The sequence below is a fragment of the Mesoplodon densirostris genome, chromosome 18 (genome assembly GCF_025265405.1).
Source record: "Mesoplodon densirostris isolate mMesDen1 chromosome 18, mMesDen1 primary haplotype, whole genome shotgun sequence".
In the NCBI taxonomy this organism is placed as follows: domain Eukaryota; kingdom Metazoa; phylum Chordata; class Mammalia; order Artiodactyla; family Ziphiidae; genus Mesoplodon; species Mesoplodon densirostris.
In genome coordinates this window covers 19,427,905-19,451,118 of record NC_082678.1, presented here as the reverse complement: position 1 = coordinate 19,451,118, position 23,214 = coordinate 19,427,905, and the positions used below count along the sequence as shown (strand labels likewise).

At 59.2% G+C, this 23,214-nt stretch overlaps 1 protein-coding gene across 2 annotated transcripts in view; it reads left to right on the top strand.

Moving 5' to 3' along the window:
* Positions 1–20,999, top strand: part of TMEM104 (transmembrane protein 104) — a 57,307-nt gene extending 36,308 nt beyond the window's left edge. For both annotated transcript variants that reach the window (XM_060080798.1, XM_060080797.1), the window contains exons 9-10: positions 3,239–3,332; positions 18,216–20,999. In XM_060080798.1, the coding sequence (XP_059936781.1) occupies positions 3,239–3,332; positions 18,216–18,976 (855 nt within the window). In that variant the 3' untranslated portion in view covers positions 18,977–20,999. The remainder of the gene's footprint in view (positions 1–3,238; positions 3,333–18,215) is intronic.
* Positions 21,000–23,214: the final 2,215 nt, after the last annotated feature.

Here is a 23,214-nt window from a genome sequence, read left to right as displayed (position 1 = left end):
TTCGAGCCCTGGTCCGGGAAGATCCCACATGCCGCGGAGCAACTAAGCCTATGCACCGTGACTACTGATCCTGAGCTCTAGAGCCGGTGAACCACAACTACTGAAGCCTGCATGCCACAACCACTGAAGCCCGCACGTCTAGAGCCCGTGCTCCGCAACAAGAGAAGCCACCGCAATGAGAAGCCCACGCACCGCAACAAAGAGTAGCCCCCACTCACCGCAACTAGAGAAAGCCCGCATGCAGCAACGAAGACCCAACGCAGCCAAAAATAAATAAATAAAATAAAATAAATAAATTTATAGAAAAAAAGAAGCACACTCGGCTACAGCAGTTGGTGTCCCTACCTCCTGTCATGTGTCAGGCTCGCAGAGTACTTGAACAGAGACCGAGCTTGAACTGATCAATGGCATTTGGGTGTTGGGAAATTGTTCAGGAGCCAGGTGATTTATAATGTCATACAGGCTGGACAAGAAGACCCAGGAGGACAGGCTGTCTCTCGGCTTTTAATTTCTTCTTTTTGTAAAAGAAAAGGGAAAACAGAAGGTGCCCAGCTTGGCTGGTCAGCATTCAGAGATGAGCACTGGCCCCGCTGAACCATCGGGCCACCGGGGCCGTTTCATCCCCCAGACCCCGCATCCACACCGCAGTGGGGCCAGACGTGCCGCCGCGCCGAATCCTCTGTCCTTCGCCACCCCGGATGCTGAGTCTGGCAGGAACTAATTTGCAGAGGACGCCTGTTCCTTAACTGGCCCAGCTTGTGCCGTGTCTCGCTCTGGGTTCCCGGCGCTGCGTGAGCTGTGCCCCGCGCGAGGGCTGCTGTTTGGCTGTCAGCCCTGCGCCTTCCCGGGCCCTGTGTTCAGTCTGGGCTCCTGAGCGGAAAAAAAGAAAGCACGTCCCAGCTGCCGTCCAGCCACAGATGTCACAGCCTGTTGTCCGAATCTTCCAAAAGAGTCCTTCGCCGCCGGTCCCCACCCTGAGGACAGACCTGCTGTCCCGGAGCTGGACCTGAAAGAGGGCAGCGGACCCTCGTTCTCAGCTCGACTCACGCTCCCCGGCACTCGGTGGGCACCTCGCATACGCTTCTGACTCTACCCTGGGCAGTGTGTCTGTGTGCTCAGTCCCTTTAAACGAAGGGTGCTCTCAGTGGGGTCCCATCCTACAGGGTCATATAAAATGGGGCCCCATGCATAATAGGACGTTGATAAACGTCTGCCAAGGAGGAGGATGAAGATGGATTCCCTCGTGGCGAGGAGGCCCCATGCAGCCAGCAGCAGCAGAATTCCCTGCCTGCCTCTGCGGCTGGTTCTGTGATCTCCCTGGGTTTAAGCAATGGAACCTTCTAAAACCCAGTCTTGAGGGTTCCAAGGTCAGATCTGACCTCCTGCATAAGCCACCCACCAAGAAAATGTCCAGCACCCACAGCTGGAACACCGTGTTTTCAGCAGGGGGCATCGCAGGTCAGAGGTGAAACACCCCAACCTCTGGCCCAGGTGCCCCAGGGTCCAGTTTCTAGCAGGCCAGGGCCGTTTGGGAATGTTTGTGACAAGCGGCTTTGTACGTGTTCTTCCACATGACGTGTCCCTCTCCCATCCTTCAAAAGAGAAATTCATCCGTGGAAAGTTTCCCTTAAGTGGTAATTTTCCTAAATGACTTGCTGATGGTGCTGCATACAGACTTGCTCAGCCAAGGGCTTCTGATCCCGTACCTCACTGTGTCCTCTGGCCAGAGGGGCACTGGCGAGGGCTGCCCAGAGAGCCCCTTACCTCTGCCTCCCCCGTCACCCCCGCCCAATGGAGATGCTGCTCCTTCCAGAGCAGAAGCAGGGCTGGTTGTCAGCCCCCAGGAGAAAGCTCTTTCCCGAAGTCGCCTGCCAGGAGGCCTTGCCCACCCCAGCTAATTAGAACCTCTCCTTAAGCAGCGCTTTAGTCTCTCCTGTCATTCATTCTCACGGTGATAATGGACTTGGATGAGAGGTCACAGCCTCTCCCACATCCTGCTTTCCTTGCAGGCAGGGAGGGGAGGGACGGGCTCAGCCCCCCTCGGGGGAGCCAGGGACTGCCGCCAGGCCGAGCAGCCAGGAGGTGTTCACCCGCATCACAGGGCCAGACCCAACTCCCCGAAGTGGGCCCCACTCCCCACTTTCGCGCAGTCAGCCGCATCTCTGGCGAGTGTCATTAGCAGTAACGTGATAAAATGGCACAGTGTAAATGTTAATAAGGTCTGACGCCTCCGCTGCTTCCGAGTGGCAGATCGGAAATGGTACCATCGTCATAACTCCAACCAGCAGCTTCTAATTCCTCTGCTCTCTTAAGCAGCTGATTTGGCATGGAGGTCCTCACCTTCCCTTGGTTCCCAACCCCAGTTTCTACAGTGCCACATTTACCCCCGTTTTCCTTTGCAAAGCGGGTTCAGATTTCCCACAGACCAATTCTCTACGGCAGGGTTTGGATTCTCTTTTTTCCTCCTAAGTAAACACTCGCTTTCCCCCGTTCTCCAGAGAGGAAGAGTAGGGAGGGGCCCGGTGCCAGCAGCTCCCACTCCTCTGGCCAGGCTCCCACCCCTACCCCTGCCCACTCCCAGCTCCCTGGGGTAGCCCCTGCTTTTCCCAGTCTGGGATGTTTCTCTGATGGGTTTGCCCTGGGAGCCACTGGCTGTGTTTCTCCAGGCTCTCCCTTCTCTCGAAGTCCAGGACGTTGCTGATGAACGACATCCTGATTCATCCTTTCCTCTGAACCCCTCAGGACGGTGTCCTTCCCACTGTGCCATGTCATCAGGGCCCTGCGTCCCCCACCCCACCCCTGGTCCTTTCTTCCCAGTAAACCGAGAGGGTCCAGGGTGTGCCTGGTGTTTGTTTTGGAGCCTCATCTTCCTAACTCATGCTTGCACCAGCTCAGTGCCGGGCCCTCGACCCTTCAGTCAGTACTTGCTGAAGAGAAGCAAGTGGGGCCATGTCCCTAGGATGTCACCTCGGATTTGCCTAGAGAGTAGCCTCAGGGCAGTAAGTGTGAGGAACAGCAGAGAAGCACAGCTCTGAGTTTCTATTGCACCCCTGGCCCTGGGAGCTCTCCAGGTGATGCTGTCTGACCCCAGGGAGCCTCTGCCGTTCCAGGTGCACACCCGGGTTAGGACCGGCCCTGGGGTGGCCAGGGGCTGCGTGAACGGTGTGCCCTCCCCACACGCACGATGTGCCGTGTGCGCCCAGCCTCTGTGCCCTCTCACTCTTGTTTTCATCACCAGGCTGTCTTCACTCTCCTCCTCGGACCCTTCACCTTCTTTGATGTCCAGAAGACCAAGTACCTGCAGATCCTGACGTCGCTGATGAGATGGATCGGTGAGTCTGAGAAACACCTCGGGTCTGACGCTCTTTCTCCCCTCCTCCTGTCCTCAACCATGTGGGCCACGGCCACACGAGCTCACAGCCAGGGCTGCAGCGTGGCAAGGACTTCCGTGGACTCCCGCGGGCCAGGAGGCGGCAGGTGCTCTGTGCCTTTTTACTGGTGGGGAAATCTAGTACCAAAAAAGAGAAGTCACTTCGAGGTCCCGTAATGCGGGCAGAGGCGGGGCTCAGCCCTGGACTGCTGATTCCGACTGTGCTGGGTCCCCCTGCAACCCACAGGTGGGCTCCGGGGCTCCTGGGGGCCTGGGTCGGGCTCAGGCCCCTTCAGGGCGGGGAAGAAGCCTGCTCTTTGCTCTCATGGGCGCACTGTGTGGCACGGCCATAGAACCCCGTGGGCCATGGCGGCCACCTCTGCGTCCCCGGCCACCAGGGCGGGAAGAGACACCCCATCTGCAGTACCTTCCAACTGTCTGACGCCCTGCTGAGCGAGAGCGCCACCATCCTCAGGGGAGCTTGGGGGTTTCTCCCCCATACCAGGTCTGCGGCCAGGAGCTTGGTCACCCCCCGACACTGTCCTGCCAGCCACCCGGAAGGGCCAGGCTGCTGACCCACCTGGACCCGTGACCGGAGGGTGTGCAGTCGCTGCTGCCCCCCCAACTGGCAGGCGCTCTGGGATCAGTTGCACGCCTGTTTTGGTCTAAAAACAAAGATGCTGTTGCTGTTCTGTCTGACGGGCCTGGCAGAGGGGGTCTGCCCAGCCTCCAGGACCCCCGCGGGGTGCTCCTCAGGATCCCCACTGCCCATCAGCACAGAGGTTCCCAAGGAACCCGAGGTTGGGTGGCCTTCCTCCTGACCCTCTGGCCCAGCTCCCGTCATTGCCACGCCCGCCCTGATCAGGACTCGGGGTGCACATCGCTCCTTATTCCGTGCTGGCACTCGGCACTAGATCGTGACGAGCTCAGGACAGTTTCTGATCCAGATGGTCTCCAGCAAGTCTGGCACCTTCAGGCCCCTGGCTCCCCTCACTCCAGGATTCCAAGATCCCAGCGTAAGGAGCCACTGCGTCCCAGGAGTCCTGATGCATCTCCATTTGGAAGGTGCCAGGTCATCCAGCCCAGCCCCTCCCCTGCAGAGGCAGGTGCTGCAGCTCGAGGACAGGGTGGGCAGCCTCCAACCCAGGAGCTCACGAAGGGGGAAGGGCCCTGCTCCACCCTGAGGGGACGTCTGCCAGTGCCTTGTCTTGAGCCAGACTCGCCAGCCTGTAGCTTCTTCCCACTCTTGGTCCTTCCTGCAAGGAGATGAGGGCAGGACTGAGCCGTCCGGGGTGTAAGCTCTGGGGCCTCTGGAGCTCGATGAGCTGCCCTTCACTGTCCAGCTGAGACGAGGGAACACCTGGATGGGGCAGGAGTCCTTGTCAACCCCACCCAGTTGCTCTGACCCTATAGGCTCCCCAGATTTCATTCACAAGCTCCAAAGCCCTGGGTTAAACTAACATGACCACCTGGGGAAAAAACGCAAGCTCCTTCCTTAGAACATAAGGATCACGCTAGCTCCAGGGTAAGAAGCTGGAAGGGAGCCTCCGTGGGTACCAGGAGGGGTTGTGCCCAAAAATTGGGATCACAATGACTGGCCGTCCAATCTTCTCCTTGTAAGTCCGCTTAGAGGAAGTATTTGAAAGCCCTGGTGACCTCCAGAAGGAAAAGTTTTCTCTCGGTAAGCTGTCTTTGGAGAAAAACATTCTCCCTCCTCGCTCCCTGGCCCAACTCTTTTGCCCCAACTCCTCCGCTCCCTGAAGTCGGGTCCCCAAGTCCTGAAGGTCTGGCTCCTGCCCGGCTCGGGGTTGGCTGTCCTTGACCTGCCGCATCAGCAGTGGAAGGGGCTCATTAAGCGCTGGTTCCCTCGTCGGGGGGGACAGAGCGGGGCGCGGTGGGTGGAGGGGACGACGTGCTGTAGCTGACATGACGGCCACGCGGGGAGCCGCCTGGATAATGACACTTAATGGCTTCCATTGCACCTGGCTCCTGTTTAGCATGACAAGGTCCTCTCACGTCTGGTGAGCGATGCATTTGTTAAAAGGGAAAAGGTTGTAAGAGGGAGAGGAAGAGGCTGACGGTAAATAGAGAGCGACTGTCTGGGCACAGGACGCCAGGTGCCCCCAGGCTCAGGTCAGACCCAGCTCCCACCCACAGAGGTGGCACCGAGCTCCCGTTGCTAGCTGGCCACAGGGTCCTCAGGCCCCTCGAGCGGCCCCTCCTGCTCCTGCGGTTGGAGTTCTCTTCCTCGTCCTCCAGAACCGGGCTCACGGAGTGTCACCTGCGGCTCAGTTGCTTTAGAAACTCAGCTGCTCTTTCCCATGGCACAGGCCACCCTGGCCCCCGGTGACCCCATCCTGCCTCTCCTCCCAGCCAGAGCCCCCCTCCCACAGGGCAGCAAGGGGACTGCAGGGGGACTCCTCTGGTCTCCCACCTGCAACTTCCTGGGCCCTCGGTGGCAGGCCTTGCAGTGCGACAGAGCCAGGCGGCCGTGGCCTTGAGAGAGGGCGCCAGGTGGAGACCAGCCCGTGAAGGTCGTCCGTGCTCGTGTTTTGGTGGCGACATGGCTGTCTCTGCAAGCCACTCGCCTCTTTTCTCCCTCTGATCCTTGAGATAATCAAGCGGCAGCAGCCTCTCCGCGGACCTTCTCCCCGAGGCGCTGCTGTGGGTGACAGCTGCAGTGGGTGACGGCACCGACCAGTCATTAGTCTCCGTGAGGGACTCAGGCCTCTGGGCTTGAGAAGTAGACCCGTCTCTGACACAAAGCCCTCTCAAGTGGAGGACAAATCGGCCAGTGAAGTCAACTCTCTAACATGTAGTTGAACCCGGGGTTCAGTTCCCAGGCTGGACGTTTTCCTTTGTAGACGTGGTAGAAGGAGTTTCCCTGGTCCTGACCCCAGGCAGCGGGCAGAAGGCGGGGGGCAGGGAGCGGAGATTGTGGAATCCGGGGAGCCCCCAGGCAGCCCCGCTGTGGGAGGGAGCGCGCCCTGCCCACGGGATGTCCCAGGGGGTTGTGTCCTCTGGCCCCAGCTGACCCCCGTGATTTTTCTAGAACTCCTCCAAAGGCAATGAGCACCAAGGCCCCATTAGTCCTCTCAAGTGTGCGCCAAATTGTCAGTTTGCAGTGAGCTCCCTCTTCATTTTGCTTCTGAACGGCAGCTGTGCGGCCGTGCACCCCCGACCTCCCTCCTTCCCACGCACCCTTCCTCTTCCAGCCGCCCAGATTAGGGCCCAGACTGTCCAAGAGAGCCGAGCGGGGAGCTCAGGGTGGCAATAAGCTGGCTCAGGTTCTAGGAAGACAAAAGGGAAGAATAAGCACCAAAGGGACCGGAAAATCAAAAATAAACGTGCTGAGCCGGAAGCGTTCTTGTGCGTAATTAGGAATTTGTTCTGCCATCTGTTGAAATGAGCCTGGGGCAGACTTGCAGGGACCCCCACCCCGAGCAGGGGCCCCCGGAGCTCCAGACAAACGGGGAAGCCTTTAAGCTGGTTCGTCCAGGGTGTTCACCATGCCCTCCGCCAGAAGCCCCTGGTGCTGCCAGGACGGGATCTAAAGGTTGGATTGCCTTTGCAAATAGCCGCTTGTCGGGAAGATGTCAGAACATGTCTGACACGCGCCAGCATCGATTCGTGTCTTTTGCTGCTCAAATAAGTTCTGGAGAGACCAGGCTGCTGAGTCTGGGAGACCCGGTTTGCAAATGCCCCTGAATTTGTGTGGACGAGCGCGATCGGTTGCCGTCCCGGCAGGTGAAACTTGTTCAGGCTTCAGCAGACTCCCTGACTGCCCGCTGTGCCGTCCACTGGCTCCTGAACACTCGGCTCCGGCCCGGGTGCGCAGGTTGGCCGGCGTCCGTCGCCGGTGTGCACTGACGGGCCAGGCTCCCTGTTGGGCGGTGGCAAAGGCCGGAAGATGAATTGGGACTGTGTGGAAAGCACTATTGGCAGAGCGCTCAGCAGCGGGTCAGCATCCAGACGTCAGCCCCGTGTGCGTCCCTGCCATTGGCGTCTCCGGCCACCGCGTCCTGGGACCGGCCTCAGTGAGCCTCCCTGCCCCCACCAGCCTCCACCCCCATCGTCATCAAGGAAGCCTGAGCCCAAGAGAAATGAGACACAGGCCCACCTCACAGAGAGGCTGGGCTTCCTCCTGACTTCCAGCTCTCACTGTCAGCTGTAGGTCGACCAGGGACACTTAGGAGACGCCGACGACAGTGCTGTCCTTCATGTCCACAGGCCCAGCAGCTGTGGCACCAGAGCCTGGAGCCCTAAACCACGAAATGGACCACTGTGGACTGCTCTACCTGGGCCGCCCAGCAGGGAGCTCTCAGACTGGAAGGGCTGCGGCAGCACCATCACTTCACTCCCGTCACCAGCCCCTCCCCCACCACCCACGCAGACACCTCCCACTCGGGGACACGAACAGCTGGCTCGGCTCGGGGCTCCCCGTTTGGTATTGTTAAAAAAACAATTCTTTCTAATAAAGGCAGCTCTGGCTCAGGGCAGCCCTCTTCGGTCTGGGGTGTCAGGGACCCACAGGGCTGCCTTCCCTCTGATTGTGTATTCAGAGCACCACGCACGTTATTCCCGTCTCTGTGCTCCCTTCAAAGTGGGTCAGGCGCCGTCCTCCCCGACTGTTGGTGGATAAACTTGAGCCTGCCTCATGAATTTTCTTGACCCTGCTCGCCCCACCTCCCCTGGCTGGTGCCCCAGATTTGTCTTCCAGAGCGAGCCAGCAGGGAGAGGTGGGACCCGGTGGTGGTAGCCCAAGTGGCAGAAGGTCCCCAGGAGGAGACCATCACCTGGGAACATAAGGGCTCTGGCTTTACCTGTCCCCAGAACTATCTGTGGCCGCATGGCCTCCTCCCCCGCAGATCTATGACTGATCTCAGCTGAGTGTCTCCTGGTGGGCCTGCTCTGATCTGTCACCACCAGCTGCCTGGGGTCTTCTACGTCTGAGCCATCTGTTCCCCACATCCTGTTGGCTCAGCATGCCAGCTCAGCGTTTGAATTCCTTCATGGTCACTCACTGCTGTCCCCTCACTCTCAACTGGTGCTTCTCGGGGGGCCAGAAAGGACCCCCGCTCCCTAATGAAGGTAGCACATGGGCCCCCTCTGACCTTCCAGCCAGCCTTTGTCCTGAGCCTTTGCTGCTGCCCTGCCTACCCTCTCTCTGGGCCACTGTCCAGGGCTCTCCTGGGCCATTAAGGGTCCGGCTTTCCCTTGTTACACAGCCAGTGGAGAGAATCAAGGAAAACCTTTTTATGTACATTTCATTTCAGTCTTAATTTTATTCTTGGTTTTCTAGAAGTTCTCTCTGCAGATGCAAAGGTCAGTTGAAAGAAGAGGAACTGGAGGGTTCTGTCTTAAGGCTTTTAGGGTAGAGTGGACACTTGATCAAAGTTTGCTGAAGGGCCAGCCACGTGTCACCAAATGACCCCTTTCATTAGCGGCAGGACTGACCTGAGAGCTCCGCTTGGCCCCAAGCAGAGGCCGTGGCTCCTCCCGGCCACACCTCCCCGCTGAGTTTCCTCTGTTGTCAGCAGCTCTACTCTGCATGTGGCTGACATGTGTGCTGGCCCGGCCATCAGGCAGGGACTCCTATTCCACCAGGAGGTTAGCAGGCCAGCTGCCTGGACTCTGGCAAGGGAAGGGAGGGTGAGGCCCAGGCGGGGCGAGGTGTCTGACGGACACTGATGGTTACAGGCTCGCCTCTGCTCAGAATCAGGCTGCACACAAGCCAGGGTAAACCCCAGGCAGGCAGCCAGGTCAGGCCGCCATATCCGTCTACAGAGCTAATGTGGCCCAGGGCAACCCTGGAGCTCCGGGGTTTACATTCAGACCAGGGCAACCCAATGCCCTTGTCACAGTACTGCCTCTCCTCTTCCTCGCCTTCCTGTTTTCTCTCTGCATCCAGCCACTGCTTAACAGCTGTCTTAGCTCAGGCTACTGTAACAATACCATGGGCTGGGCGGCTTAAACAGCAGAAATTTATTTTTTCAGTGCTGGGGGCTAGAAGCCCAAGATCAAGGTGCTGTCAGGGTTGGTTTCTGGTGAGGCCTCCCTCCCTGGCTTGTAGACGGCCACCTTCTCACCATGTCCTCACGTGGCTTTCCTCTGTGTGTGCAGAGAGAGAGCACGTACCTTGGTGTCTCTTTCTCTTCTTAAAAGCGCATGAATCGGACTTCCCTGGTGGCACAGTGGTTAAGAATCCGCCTGCCGATGCAGGGGACACGGGTTCGAGCCCTGGTCTGGGAAGATCCCACATGCCGCGGAGCAACTAAGCCCGTGCGCTACAACTACTGAGCCTGTGCTCTAGAGCCCACGAGCCACAACTACTGAAGCCCGCATGCCACAACTACTGAGCCTGTGTGCCTAGAGTCCATGCTCTGCAACAAGAAAAGCCACTGCAATGAGAAGCCCACACACCGCAATGAAGAGTAGCCCCCGCTCGCTGCAACTAGAGAAAGCCCATGCACAGCAACGAAGACCCAATGCAGCCAAAAATAAATAAATAAATATTAAAAAAAAAAAAAAAAAAAAGCGCATGAATCCCATCAGATTAGGGTCCGCCCTTATGACTTCATCTAACCTGTAATACCTCTTCAGAGGCCCTGTCCCCAAATACAGTCACACTGAGGATTAGGGCTTCAACCTACAAATCAGAAGCGGGGGACAGTGGCAAGAAGAAAGAGTTAAGAAAGGACTGAGCGGCCTTCAGGAAAGGTGACAGTGTGGAGGTTTTATACGTCCAGTCTCTGGGAAGGAGATTAGTCCACCAGCAGCCAGAGGCCCCTCGGCTGCGCTTTCCCAGCGATTACAAATGGAGCTGGCCCTGACAGCTTAAGAATGAAGAACTGAGAGCCTGCCGTCCCAGGCGCCACGTGCCATGCCTTGAGAGTGTGGAAAGTTGAAGGATGAAAAGGCCAGAACTCTTGATTTCGGTCTTAAGACTTGATTGCTTCAGAGACTCACATAGCTGCCCTTTGTCAACGACCTGCGCCTCCTGACACACTTGGAGGCGGGGAGGCTTTACCCTGAGTCCTTCTGGAGTAGAATCTCAGTCCCGTAAGTTGATTATGTAAACATCATTCTCTTCTGCCTCCATGATGATGATGATGATGATGATGATGACGACGACAATGACAACTACAGAGCTAGAATCCTCCAGAAACCACGGGGGCTGATCCTGCATGGGAAGGTAGTCTGATTGGCTTTAAATCCCTCCCTTCAGTGGAAACCCAGGTGACTTTTTTTTGAAAGGGCAGCAATCACAGAATGTCTCATCCACCTGACATGAAATCCCACCCAGGGCCAAGATGTTTCTGGAGCCGAGTGCATCTACACGGGGAGCTTCCCCTTCTCCCCAGAGGGAACCCCTCCCAGCCAGAGATGGAGTCTGTCCTGTCTTCTCGGAGCATGAAAGGAGGCCCCACCCTGACCACAGCCTGTGCTCAGGTGGGAGGGTGATGACAGAGGAAGGATGGACGAACGCGAGCACCAAAGAACCCGAACAGAATTCCTTTCCAGTCTCGCCCAGCCCCCTACAGAGAGCACGTGCCGACTCCCCCCAGATGACAGGTGGAGGGGACAGCTTAGCCTTGTGTGGCCTTCCGTGGAGGGAGAGGAGGTGTCTCTGATTCACAGAACAGATATGAGCAGCCTGCCCGTGGTCCTCCTGACCCCCCGAGCCCCAAAGATGAGCTGACCCCTGAGCTAGAGAGACGCTCAGCAGGGAAGGGTCATGACTGTGGCTCGACCAGGCTGGGGTCACGAGGATGACCCCAGTACCCTCCTTGGAGCAAAAGGAGAATTAGGAGAGAACTCGGTATTGACAAGTTTTCCTGCTTGCCTGGGCTTTCCGGGTGGGAAGTCAGGTTTCTGCGACAGTATAAGGGACTGACACTTTTTTGAGCAACTGCTGTGGGCCAGGCCCTGCCCCTGTTCTTTATTGCACCATCTTATTCCATCCCCCCAGCACCCATGAGCATCCCCCTTTTTAAAGGTGATGGAACTGAGAAGTTAAGTGACTGCCCCAGGATCACACAGTTCGCGGGCAGAATCGGGAGTTGAACCCAGAGTAACCTGAGAACTTAAGCTTGTTTAGAAGAAGGGTAGTGGCCACCTCTCTCCCTCTCTCCTGCTCTTTCCAAGGGGTTAGAGCTTCGCACGGTGAGCTGCCACTCACACCCCTGGCCTGTGGGTCTTGTGAGCCTGCCCAATGGCTCTCCGTTCACAGTCGGTCCTATTCTTTAAGGAACGGTTACACAGCCGCCTGCGCCCACTTTTAGGGCCGAGCAACTGCTTGGTCTTCAGTGGTTCTCAGCTCAGGCTGACGTTACCCTGTCAGTTCCTCCCAGCTCTCCTGAATCTCGGGAGGCCCTGGCCCAGCTCTGATGACCCAGCCTAAGGAGAGACACATGCATGCCCCAGCACCTCTGAGGACAGTGCAGTGGTGAAGAAGGAAGCTGGTGCCGGATCCTCCCCCGGATCCAGCTCCCAGCCTGGAGCGCCAGTGCCCGAGCTGGGATGGGCATCCACGGCCATTCGTTAGCATCAGCCCTGGCATGTTGATCCCCCTCTTGGAGAAGAGAGCGCCGTCCTGACAGCCGCCTTGACAGATGGCCTCCACCTTGCACGTGTCAGAGCAGAGCCACTTACAGGGCTCCGAGAACAGCCAGGTGTCTGGGGGCAGCATCAGGGCCGGTCCAGAGCTCAGGGGGTTAGGCGGCTCCCCAGGAGGCAGGCCCACCCGGGCGAGGCATGCTGCAGGGCTGGCTTGTGGGGAGGGCCCGCGGCTGCTGACACGTGCCCCGGGACTCCACTGGGAGGAGTCCGTCAGCTTCGCCTTTGGCTCTTAATCACAGCTTCACATATATGTGTGCTCCGGGGCCCTCAGGGATTAAGGATGAGGGATCTGGCCTTAGTGGACATGTGTCCCCCTCCTCCGTGACAGCTGTGTTCCTTCCAGTGCGTGCAGAGGACCCAGCAGGGGTCAGGGCCGGGCACGGGCCACTGGGCAGAGCCCTCCTGCATTCCAGAGAAGCTCTGTTCCAGCTCGAACTTCCACGAGAATGTCCCTCTGACTCGATGACCCAGGACCACAGGCCACTTCCCCAGCCCCGCCCAGCAGTGCCTTCCCTCTGCAGGGCAGGTCGCCCTGGTGGGTACAGCCCGGGGAACTGATAGCCTATTTTTCCTTTAGCTTTTTAAAGACTGGCCCAGTATCACGCCTCAGGCCTAGGTTTCAAGTGTCTCGTGCAGATCAGGGCAGGTGACCGAGGGTTACAGTGAGGAGGCCTGGGCTGAGGCTGGGGGCAGAGGGCAGAGATCTTTCTGATTCCCAACAGGTCAGGTGCTTCACTCACGCACCGCCACGGAGCACACGGTCACAGTAAACCCACGTTGCCCCATCAAAATATAATGCGAGCCAACTGGGGAATTTTCAATTTTGCGGTAGTCACATCTGAACATTTAATTAATTTTAATAATATGCTTATCCAACCTAAGATATCAAAAATACCTTTTCAACATGGAACCAATATGAGAAAAGGATGAATGAGCTAGTTTACATTCCCTTTTCACACTGAGTCTTTGAAATCCAATGTGTGTTTCAGACTTCAGCATGGCTCCTTTTGGGCTGGCCACATTCAAGCACTCTGGAGCCTCATGTGGCTCATGGCTGCCATGGTGGACAGCACAGCTGCACGTGCTTCTCTTTCAGAGCTCGAGGGTTTGACTGCCACCTGCTAGGAGGGCCCTCAGAAGCATTCAGCATGCCCAGAGGTAGCCCATGCATAATTCCAAAGCCAGTCTTGGAGAAGGAGCAGAACGGTAAAACCATCGTGAGGGATCCCATGTCCCATCATCACACTTTCAGAGTGACAGCCTAATGGGGGGGGGGCAGGGGACTCCTGGGAGAGCTCTGCTCTGCCCTCCTCCAGGCAGGGAGAGTCTTGGCCTGAGCTCCCCAACTCCCGTGATGCTCAGGCAAGTGGCCCGGCTCATGCCAGCCCCACACAGACCCCAGAATTCTGTAAGGAAGGCGGAGCTCTGCACAGCCTCACCGCCACCCCAAGTGCCTGGGAGAGCCCCACCACGGCCCAGAGGCCAAGGCAGAGGCCCAGAAGGAACTCACCCCTCTCCAGCGCCAGCTCAACCCACCCAAGGGTGGGTTCCAGTGCACGAAGGCTAGAACTGGCTTCTGACCACTCTGATCTCTGCCTTAACCCACAGCCCCCAGACAGGCATACTGGGGCCACTGGTTGGACTCCCAGAGCCCCGAACCCAGACCTCAGACCCCTGCTTATCTCCATTTGGCCCCAAGAACGAGTCAACTCCGACTCCTGTGAGGTCTGGGCCAGTTCACCTCTTTATGCAGCCGAGGCCCCAGGGTGGAGGGGGGTCCGGGAGAGCAAAGGGAGGAACCAGGAGAGGCTGAGCAGTCCAGATTCGGGGTCGTCTGTTTTTTCACTCTCATCCCCTTATAAGTCTGGACCACCTTTACCCTTTGGCAGGAGTTCAGAGGGGGTCGGCTCACCGGCCCAACTCTCTGCAGAGGAGAGAGGCTCTGAGGTCAGATAGACAGACAGCCGTGAGGCAAGACAGCTCCCAGCTGGGGCTCCTCGTCTGACTCTTGCTCACAAAGAAGGGAGGAGGAACAGGGGGCCTCCGTGGACAGCGGTGCTTCTCCTCTGACCACTCAAGGGAACTCATGTGTGACTCGTTAAATGTCGTGAGAATGCATCTTGACATGAAATATTACCTTGACCTCCATACTTGAGGCTGCTGACGCCCCCAGAACAGAAAGCTAGTACTGACGTGACCCCACTGACCTGCCACCATCCTGATACTGTCACCCCGGACGTGCCTGTGCTGGAGGGCCATTCCTGGTGTAAATTTTACTTTTAACCTGACCTCCTCAGAAAAGGAGGCGGAAAGATGTCTCCTCTAAGCTGTGCTCTCAGGGCTCAGGATTTGTACCGAGATTAGGACTTGCTTCCCGCTCCTGTCTCTCTCCCTCCCTCCCAAGGCAGCGCATGTGGGGAGAGCGGAGAGCAGCTCCAGGTGGGTCAATATGCTGAGGGCGGAACACTGCGGCGGAAGCGGTGAAGTCCCGGGGCCCTGACCCCCCGTCACCGCCCTCATCGGGCTGCTCCTTCCCTCCTGTACCGCGAGGGGGACAGCCGACAGGTTCTTCCAGATCGGCTCTGGCGCCCGGTTCCCCTGTGGCCCCCAGATGGTCTTCTTCCCTGGGCTCGGACGTCCCGAGACAGGGATCTCCCCATCTACGCCCCTGCCCCTCCGCAGCTCATGTGGCTGTTAGCCAGTTCTTTCTTTTGTAGTAATTTGTGTCCTGTAAGCTCCACCCGGTGGGCCCCCTGGACTGTAGGCTCCAGAGGACCAGGACCATAACTGCTGGCTCAGGGCACCATCCCCAGATGGCCAGAATAGTGTCAGCACAGTGGGCTCTCAGTAGTACATCTTTGCTGAATGAATGAACAAATGAATGAATGAATGAATGGTCCTGGTGAGCCCCTTGAGCCACAGAAAACAAGCACAGTTGTTCTTACATGGGCTCTTACCGCCGGTATTAAAAAAGAAGTCTCCTGATCCCCCACGTCACCTGGTAGCTGCATCTTCCGAGGCCGTCAGCCACTCCTCGTGTGACATGTGTCAGGCCCTCACCTCCTCCCCCCACAGCATCCTTCCCGGCAACTGGCTGCACCTCCTCACCCCTTGGAGAATGACTCCTGTGTGGGATGCGGGTGGATGCAGGTGGATGCGGACTGCTACCCTGTCCTTCACGTGGGCTCCCTGAGCACGGCCTGTGAGGCTCGGAGAGAAGCCCAGCCTGCCCTGCCCTCGGGGAACTGTGAGGCCTGCTCACCCACATGTCAGGACCGCTTGCGCCCTGTCCCCCTCTCCAAGCGGCTGCCCCTGCCTCCCACATGGCCGCGACCAGGTGGCGCGAGCTGCCAGTGGCTGCGCCCGAGCCCTGGGCATCCTGTGTGCACAGAGAGCCCTGCTCTCCACTGAACTTCCTGGCCACGTTTGTCGCTCACAACCTGTCATCCTCAGTTCATCTTGATTTATTATCAGACCTAATGAGTTTTTGGAGCAGCTATCTCCCAGGGACGGGACGATCAATCTAGGAGATGGCTGTTGAACTCTGCTTCCCTGGCAATGAGGAGAGGGAAGGGCCGGGAGCAGGGGAGTGTGGTCCAGAGGGCAGGGCCGGGTGGCCCTGGTGCCAGGACCCCTCAAGGTCAGAGCCGCCAGTCAGGGCTGTCCAGACAGCTCGCCTTGAAGTCAGCGAGCCAGCTTCTGCCTGCGTTTCTTACAGCCTCTTGGAGATGTAGGGCTGAGGAGGAAGATGAGCAGAGAAGCACCAGCCAGCATCCCAGCTGCAGGGAGCAGCGATGAGCTCACATCCCAACAGCCAACTTCTCCCTGCCTCCTCCATGCCCACCAGACCCAGGGCCCCGTGGCCGAGCAACAGACAGAGGATTTCCCCACTTGCCTCTTCGCCAGTCCGTGCTGGCCTCGGCCTGGGCCAGGAGTAGCACCGGGTCACCAGGGGACACTCCGCTAGCGGCACGACAGGATTGAGCTCTTGTCTTACAGCAGCTGCCCCCTTTGCCCCGACCCTGGTGGCCCACCTCTGCTGGCAGAAGTATCAGCTGCAGCCTCGTGAACAGCTTAATCAGCAGGCGGCCCACCCGCTCAGCTCTGCTTCGTAACCCTTTCCGGCCCAGGACAGACTCCCTGGCACACGGGAGACTCCGCCTCCACCCCGTCCACCCTCTCCCCTGGGTGCTCCCCTCACATCCTGCCCCAGTGCACTTCCTGGGGGCGGTTCTGCCACACAGATCTCTGGCCCGCACACCCCTCCTGCACCCACCCTGAGAAATGTGACGAGCCAGACTGCCAGGGTCCTGGGTGTCCCCAAGGAAACAGGGAGGCCCTCACAGGGTGTCCTGTCCCAGCCCCGAGAGGGTTCAGCCAGAGGCAGCTCCTGGACTGAGACCTCAAGGGAGGGACTGGGTCACCGCTTGCCCCTTGACTGACCAGAGCTGTTGGGATTTGTGATGCCCCCTCAGTCGTGGGGCCCTCGGAATCAGGAGCGGCAGGGCCAGAGTCGGATGAGAGCATCAGAAACAAATCATCGTCTTTATTGGCAATTTTCACAGGCCTGTTCCCTGGCTCCCCTCCCCCGATCCTGTCCCCAGCAGTGTCCGCAGCTCTGATGAAAAGTAACAGACGACATTTCCGTTGAGCCCACTTCCAAGTGTCATTGTGGGAAAACATTGGTCTGGCTTCCTGTGAATCCTGGAAGAAAGGCCTCTTCCTTCCAGGGAGCGGGGAGGGTATGACGTGGCCCGAGGGGACAGTGGGGAGACCCCCAGCCTCTCGGGAGGAGCCCTGAGCTGCCCATGGGCTGGCAGGCAGGAGCTGCGCAGCTGGCAGGCAGTCTCTTCAGCCACTGTTCCTTCACGCTCGCCTGCGTCACTCCCCGAGAAATGTCAGGTGTCATCGTGGGCTTGACCTGAGCGATGGGGGCCCAGGCGGGAGGGGCTGTCAGGTCTGGTCTGAGCAGAGACAGCAGCGGTTTATGGACTCCAACACTGGAGACGGGGACACTCGTGGTCCCTGGGTGTGCCGAGTGGCTAAGGGTGGCAGTTCTGGGAGATCTGGATAACAGATGCAAGAAGCCAGAGACTCAGAGAGAGACTGCTGGATCTGGAAGTATGTCTGTCTGCTGGGAGCACCGGCTGGGAAGCCCGGCTCTGGGTCTGAGACCCACAGGAGGGCCGCTGTAAGAGATGCAGCCAGCTTCGAGCTCTGTTTGCTCTGAACAGATAGATCGTGGGTCCCCTACCGCTCCTGCAGCAAACCCAGGTCAGAGTTACACCCTGTACTTCTTTGCCTCCTACCCGTGCCACCAGGCCCTGGAGAACAGAGCCACATGCCCTTGGCCTCCAGCCTTGGGCTCAGCTCCCACCAGCCTTGAGCTTTGGTGCCATTTCTTCCCTCGAGTGACCCCAGGTACCTTCCTTCCCGGTGTCGGCCCCTGAGTGCCTGCCTCCGCTTAGGGCTGCCCGCACTCATCACTGTCGCCCCTTAGCTGTCCCTAGCAGATGCCCTGGCCCAGGAGGACACCTCCTCCCAAGTGCTCTGTGCCCCTTACCCCTCCACCCCTGCTCCTCAGACACACATTCTTTAAACCAAAGGAGAGTCAGGAAGCTGGCAGGAAGCCCCCCAACCCCCAGACCCCTGGGGCCGGTAAGGGAGCCGGGAAGTGCCTGGCCAGGAGCCTGCACTCCTCTGAGAAGACAGCGCGGGGCTCCACTGCCGATGCCCCCGTGCAGCCCCCGTCATGCCCAGCCCTCAGCCCCAGACACCTTCCCTCACCTGGCGTGGGGCGTGCACAGCATGTCCCCGGCAGCAGCGGCCACTGCTGACCTGCCCCAGAGTGTGACCCTCACGGCCACAGGAATTTTTTTTTTTTTTTTTTTTTTTTTTTTGCGATACGCGGGCCTCTCACTGTTGTGGCCTCTCCCGTTGCGGAGCACAGGCTCCGGACGTGCAGGCTCAGCGGCCATGGCTCACGGGCCAAGCTGCTCTGCGGCATGTGGGATCTTCCCAGACCGGGGCACGAACCCGTGTCCCCTGCATCGGCAGGCGGACTCTCAACCACTGCGTCACCAGGGAAGCCCACGGCCACAGGAATTTAATGGTTCTTTCTCATGGGGCTCGGGTCCCTGGGCAGACACCCCCAGACCAGAGACTGTCCCAGGTAGGGCTGCCCCTCCTTCCCTGGCTGACTCCCTCCCCTCCTGTTTTCCAGCTTTCGCCATCATGATCGTGCTGGCCCTGGTGCGCATCGGGCATGGGCGTGGGGAGGGCCGTCCGCCGCTGGCCGACTTCTCCGGGGTCCGGAACCTGCTTGGCGTGTGCGTCTACTCATTCATGTGCCAGCACTCCCTGCCGTCCCTCGTCACCCCCGTCTCCTCCAAGCGCCACCTCACGCGCCTGGTCTTCCTGGACTACGTGCTGATCCTGGCCTTCTATGGCCTCCTCTCCTTCACCGCCATCTTCTGCTTCCGCGGTGACAGCCTCCTGGACATGTACACCCTCAACTTTGCGCGCTGCGATGTCGTGGGCCTGGCCGCCGTGCGCTTCTTCCTGGGCCTCTTCCCCGTCTTCACCATCAGTACCAACTTCCCCATCATTGCCGTGACCCTGCGCAACAACTGGAAGACGCTTTTCCACCGAGAGGGGGGCACGTACCCCTGGGTGGTGGACCGCGTGGTGTTCCCCACCATCACCCTGCTGCCCCCTGTGGTGGTGGCCTTCTGCACCCATGACCTGGAGTCCCTGGTGGGCATCACGGGGGCCTACGCAGGCACGGGTATCCAGTACGTCATCCCCGCCTTCCTGGTGTACCTCTGCCGCAAGGACACCCAGCTGGCCTTCGGCTACGGGACCATCAACAAGCACGGGTCCCCTTTCCGCCACACCTTCTGGGTGGGCTTTGTGCTGCTCTGGGCTTTCTCCTGCTTCTTCTTTGTCACCGCCAACATCGTCCTCAGCGAGACTAAGCTCTGATGGCAGGACAAGTCTGGTGACGAGAGGGGTGGGGCCCACCCGCCCTCCCCGCTGGCAGAGCCAAGAGCTAGTCGCCTCCCAGGTCTCCATGGGGCAGGCAAGGCCCGGGCTCTTGGAGGGTACCCTCCACGCCTCCAGCTGGGGGGCCCCCCACACCCAGGATTCCGCACAGTCTGCACCTCGCCTCACTCGCCGGAGTCACCCTCCTCCAGGTCCTCCTGCTGGGGCTGCCCCCAGCCAGCCGAGTCCCACAGCCGGGCACACGGCTGCTCCTAGATTCTAGGACTGGTTACTGGGATGGAGCCCTCTGCTTTCACACGCCCCCCCCGCCAGGGCGCGCTCTTCCCCCGGAAGGGTGGAGACGCAGTGCTGGCACAGCCACTCTTTATGCCAGGCACGTGTCCCCCCACCCCTTACCCCGCTCTCCCAGTCCCTCCCGCATCCTTGTCTGGGAAATCTCCATTAGGGCAACCCCAGGCCCTACCCCTCCTCTCCACTGGGCCTGGCAGGGCTCACCTTCCCACCGGGCCTGGAGGTGCCGAGTGCCTCTCCTAGGGGAGTGCCTGGCCAGCTGACGACAAGGGCCGTAAGTGCTAATTGGCACCAGGGTCCCCAGACCAGAGCTGGAAGGGCCCTGCTGTGGGCGCCAGCTCCTGTCCTGGGCTCCGGAGCCCATGATGACTCCGGAGCAGTGGGTGGGAGCAGCCTTTCCGCACGGGCACAGCAGCCCACACACGGGGTTTAAAGCCCAGAGCTCTCAACCGACCGTGAAAGGGAGCCTCAGGCTTCCTGCGGGGGGAGGGGGGGAGCAGCGTACAAGGGCCACCAGAGGGGAGCTACCCCCAGCTGTCACCACAGTGGCCTGGGAGCGCCCCGGGCATGGAGCCCGTGGTTCCCACCCTGTGAGAGAGGTCGGGCCTGCCCCGCCCCCAGCACATGGAGCAGAAGCTCTTACCTTACAGAAAAAACCCTTAGAAACGCACACACAGACTCTACCAAAACCCTAACCATTTACATTTCAGTCTGAATAACGTGCAGCTGTGGGAGTGCCCGGCCCTGCCCCCGCTCCAACACTAACGGTGGCTCCCTTTGGAGCCGAGCTGTGGGTGCTCAGCGTTCACACTCTCCATGTCCCGTGGGCGCTGTGGGGTGAGACGGGGCCCCGGCCACCATTCCCATGGAAGGAGGGCCAGGTTCCCGGGCACCTCACCAGCTCCACGTACTCCCCTCCCCACCCCCCCCCAACAACATGCATGCACCTGCTGGGCCAGCCTTCCTCCGAGACACAGGGGACCCTAAAGAACTCTGCATTTTCAATGTGCCTTCTGCTTCAGGGCCTGGGGGCTCCTCCTGACCCTCCCTCGTGTGGCCCCCGCCCTGGGCCTAATCCCACTTGTCCTGGAGCCCAGAGCAGCTGGACCAGGAGCAGCCTCTGGGGTGGGGTCTCGGCCCTTCCCCCTCCCTCCGTTGATTTCAGTGCCTTGCTCAGCTCTGCAGGTTCGGAACCCCTTGCAGCCTCCCCCCTGCATCTCACCGTCATCGAACTTTGGACAGAGCGAGGACGCCAGGTCTCCTGGGGCCCACGGTGGCCTCAAGGCAGGGGGACATGGGATTTGCAAGAACATGGGGAGTCCGCAGGCGGCCCCAGCCCTCCCCTATGGCCCCCTGGCAGCCCCGGCCTGTGAGAGTCCCGTGTCATAATCGGTCGTGATCTTCTGTCTCTTTTGCTGCACATCTTCAGTTCTCACAGCTCATCCGGCGTATTGTTATTTTCCATCCTCATGAAAGAAGGATGCCTCTTCCCCATTTGCCATCGTGGCTGATTCCCAGGAGGCCTTGCGGGGTGGGCGGGGCCGGGGGGCCTCCACAAGGCCCCGCCCCCCGTGGCACCGACCCCGCCGGAAGCTGCCGGGCTGTTTGCTGAAAATTATAACATCTGTACTTACCGTTCTCCAATTACATTCCCTCTTGCTTAAGGACAAAGCAAATTAAATCATCCCGCCGCCTCAGGCTCCAATCCAAATTTTGGACACAAATTTACTAGCATGGTAAGGCCAGCTTGATTTATGTGGCAGTCTGGAGCCACAGCAGTGGAGCCGGATGGCTGCATTCCCCTCCACCTCCGAGCTGGGCAACCACAGTCCTGGAAGGAATTGGCCGGAGGTGACCACGTCTCTGGGTTCCTTTGCTCCTTGGTGTTTGCCTGCTGTCTGTCGTGCTAGAGGTCCGATGGGGTCAGCTTCCTCCCTACTGCTGATGGCCTGGGGGAGGGGGCGCGGGGACCCTGACAGCTAGACGTTCCCAGGTGATGCTTGTTCACCTTGCCCATGCAGCACATTCGCCTGTGAGTTTCTACATCAGCTTGCAGAGGTGGGCCAGTTGGGTCATGGTTTCCGTTCTACCGATAGGCCCTGTGGTCTGTGGTGGGGAAGCCAGAAGAGGATGCCAGCCCAACCTGGCCCAGGTACAAGTGTTGCTGTGGAGGAGAACATAAACTCAGCAGGCTCTACCCGACGCCATTCACCCGCACTGCCCCAGACTGGCCCCGAGGGCAGGCCAGGTCAAGGTGGGAGGCAGCTTTCTCTGTCTCGTTCCCTGCCGAGGCACTGGAGCCTTGTGCCATCGCGCCAGCGGCTCCTGGCTGCTCCCTCACCTGAGGCCAGAGAGATGACTGCGGGCTTATGGATGGGACAGATGGCGGGTGACAGGCCGGGAGGCACTGCCGAGTGGTGGGAGGTGGGCAGCGGGCACCTCGCCAGGCCCTCAGACACACACCTGTTCCCGCCAGATGGGGGCCAGGAGCGGCCTCAGCAATGGGCAGAGGCTAAAGTCAGAGTTGGGGGAGGGCAGGGGCTGCCCCTACCTCATGGGGAACCAGCCCAGGGGAAGAGCCTGGTGTGTGTGTGACACTGAGCCAACGAAGGCTGAGGCCATGCCTGTCTAGGGACCGGATCCCTGATCAGGGCTGACACCTGGCTCTTGTGCAACCAGGATGCAGAGCTGCAGGAGGGAGCTTCACGATCCCTTCTCCCCGGGGCCTGGGGCTCATGGTGTCGACTGGAGAAAGGGGAAAGTGACATCTACTAGTGCCTGGTGTGTGCGGGCACAGTGCTGGGCACTTTCCACGTGGACCTTGGTGGCATAACTTGCGGGTTAAGAGCATAGACCGAGAAGTCGGACCTGCCACTTGCAGGCAGCAAACCCTGTGCTTTCTCCTGTCCTTTGTAACATGGGGAGGATAGTACCTGCATCACTGATCCGTATGGGGCTAAAGTCCTGAGTACCTGACACAGAAGTGTTCGATAAAGCTCTTAGGTACTGATGCCCAGCTCCCTTGTCCCTTGCCAGCCGCACTGCATGTGTACCACATACCTCTAGACTCGTTGAAGACCCTGGTTTGGGTCCTCAGGCACCTAACTGGTTTCATAGCCTCCTGATGAGTCAAGTGGCTTGTTAGCAACTGCCTGCCACAATTCAGAAGCGGGAAATGGACTTGAATTCTTTAGGGCTTTGGGGAGGGGGTGGTCTCTGGTTCCCCAACTCCCCCAGGAAACTGAAGGACAGCCTTCCCCCATCACAGAGCCAGACTCAGGCCAGGCTGGGGAGTTTTGGAGCCAAGACTGAAGCTCAAGTATCGTAAGTGAGGGCATCGTGCCCCCTCCCCACACACGGGCCCCAGGAAAGAGGTGGTGTGGACCATATGAGCCACTCAGTAAAGACAGAGGAAGAAACACAGCGATGGCAGCAGCAGGAGGAAACGGGGGAAGATAGTAGGAATTTCTACTGCTGAGATGTGACCAAAGGCCTCTCCCTGTGTCCCACCAAAAAAACAAAAAAAACAGCATTTGGGTGTCTGGTGTCTGGGTTCAGCTGGCTGTGCTACACTGTCACACCCTTGTGTGTGATGCCTGACATCTGTGGCTTCACTCTCCCACACAGCCGGCTCCCTCCTCCCCTGTCAGGCTTTCTGTCCTCCCCTTGATAATGCAGGACCCTTCCTCGGTCCTCCCGCAGAGGGGCAGGAGGCATCCTTCCTGCCCCCACTCCCCATGGGACTTGCTTCTCCTCAGAATACATTCCTAGAGAAGGAGCAAGGCGGCCAGGAGCCCGGCCCCTCCTTAGAGCCAGTCGGCAGCAGGCTCAGCTCCACATGTGGTTCTTAATTATCTTTCCAGTTCTTGGTTAGTAATGATCTTGGAGAGTGAGCAGAGAGCAGCCTGGACCTCGCAACTCCTCCA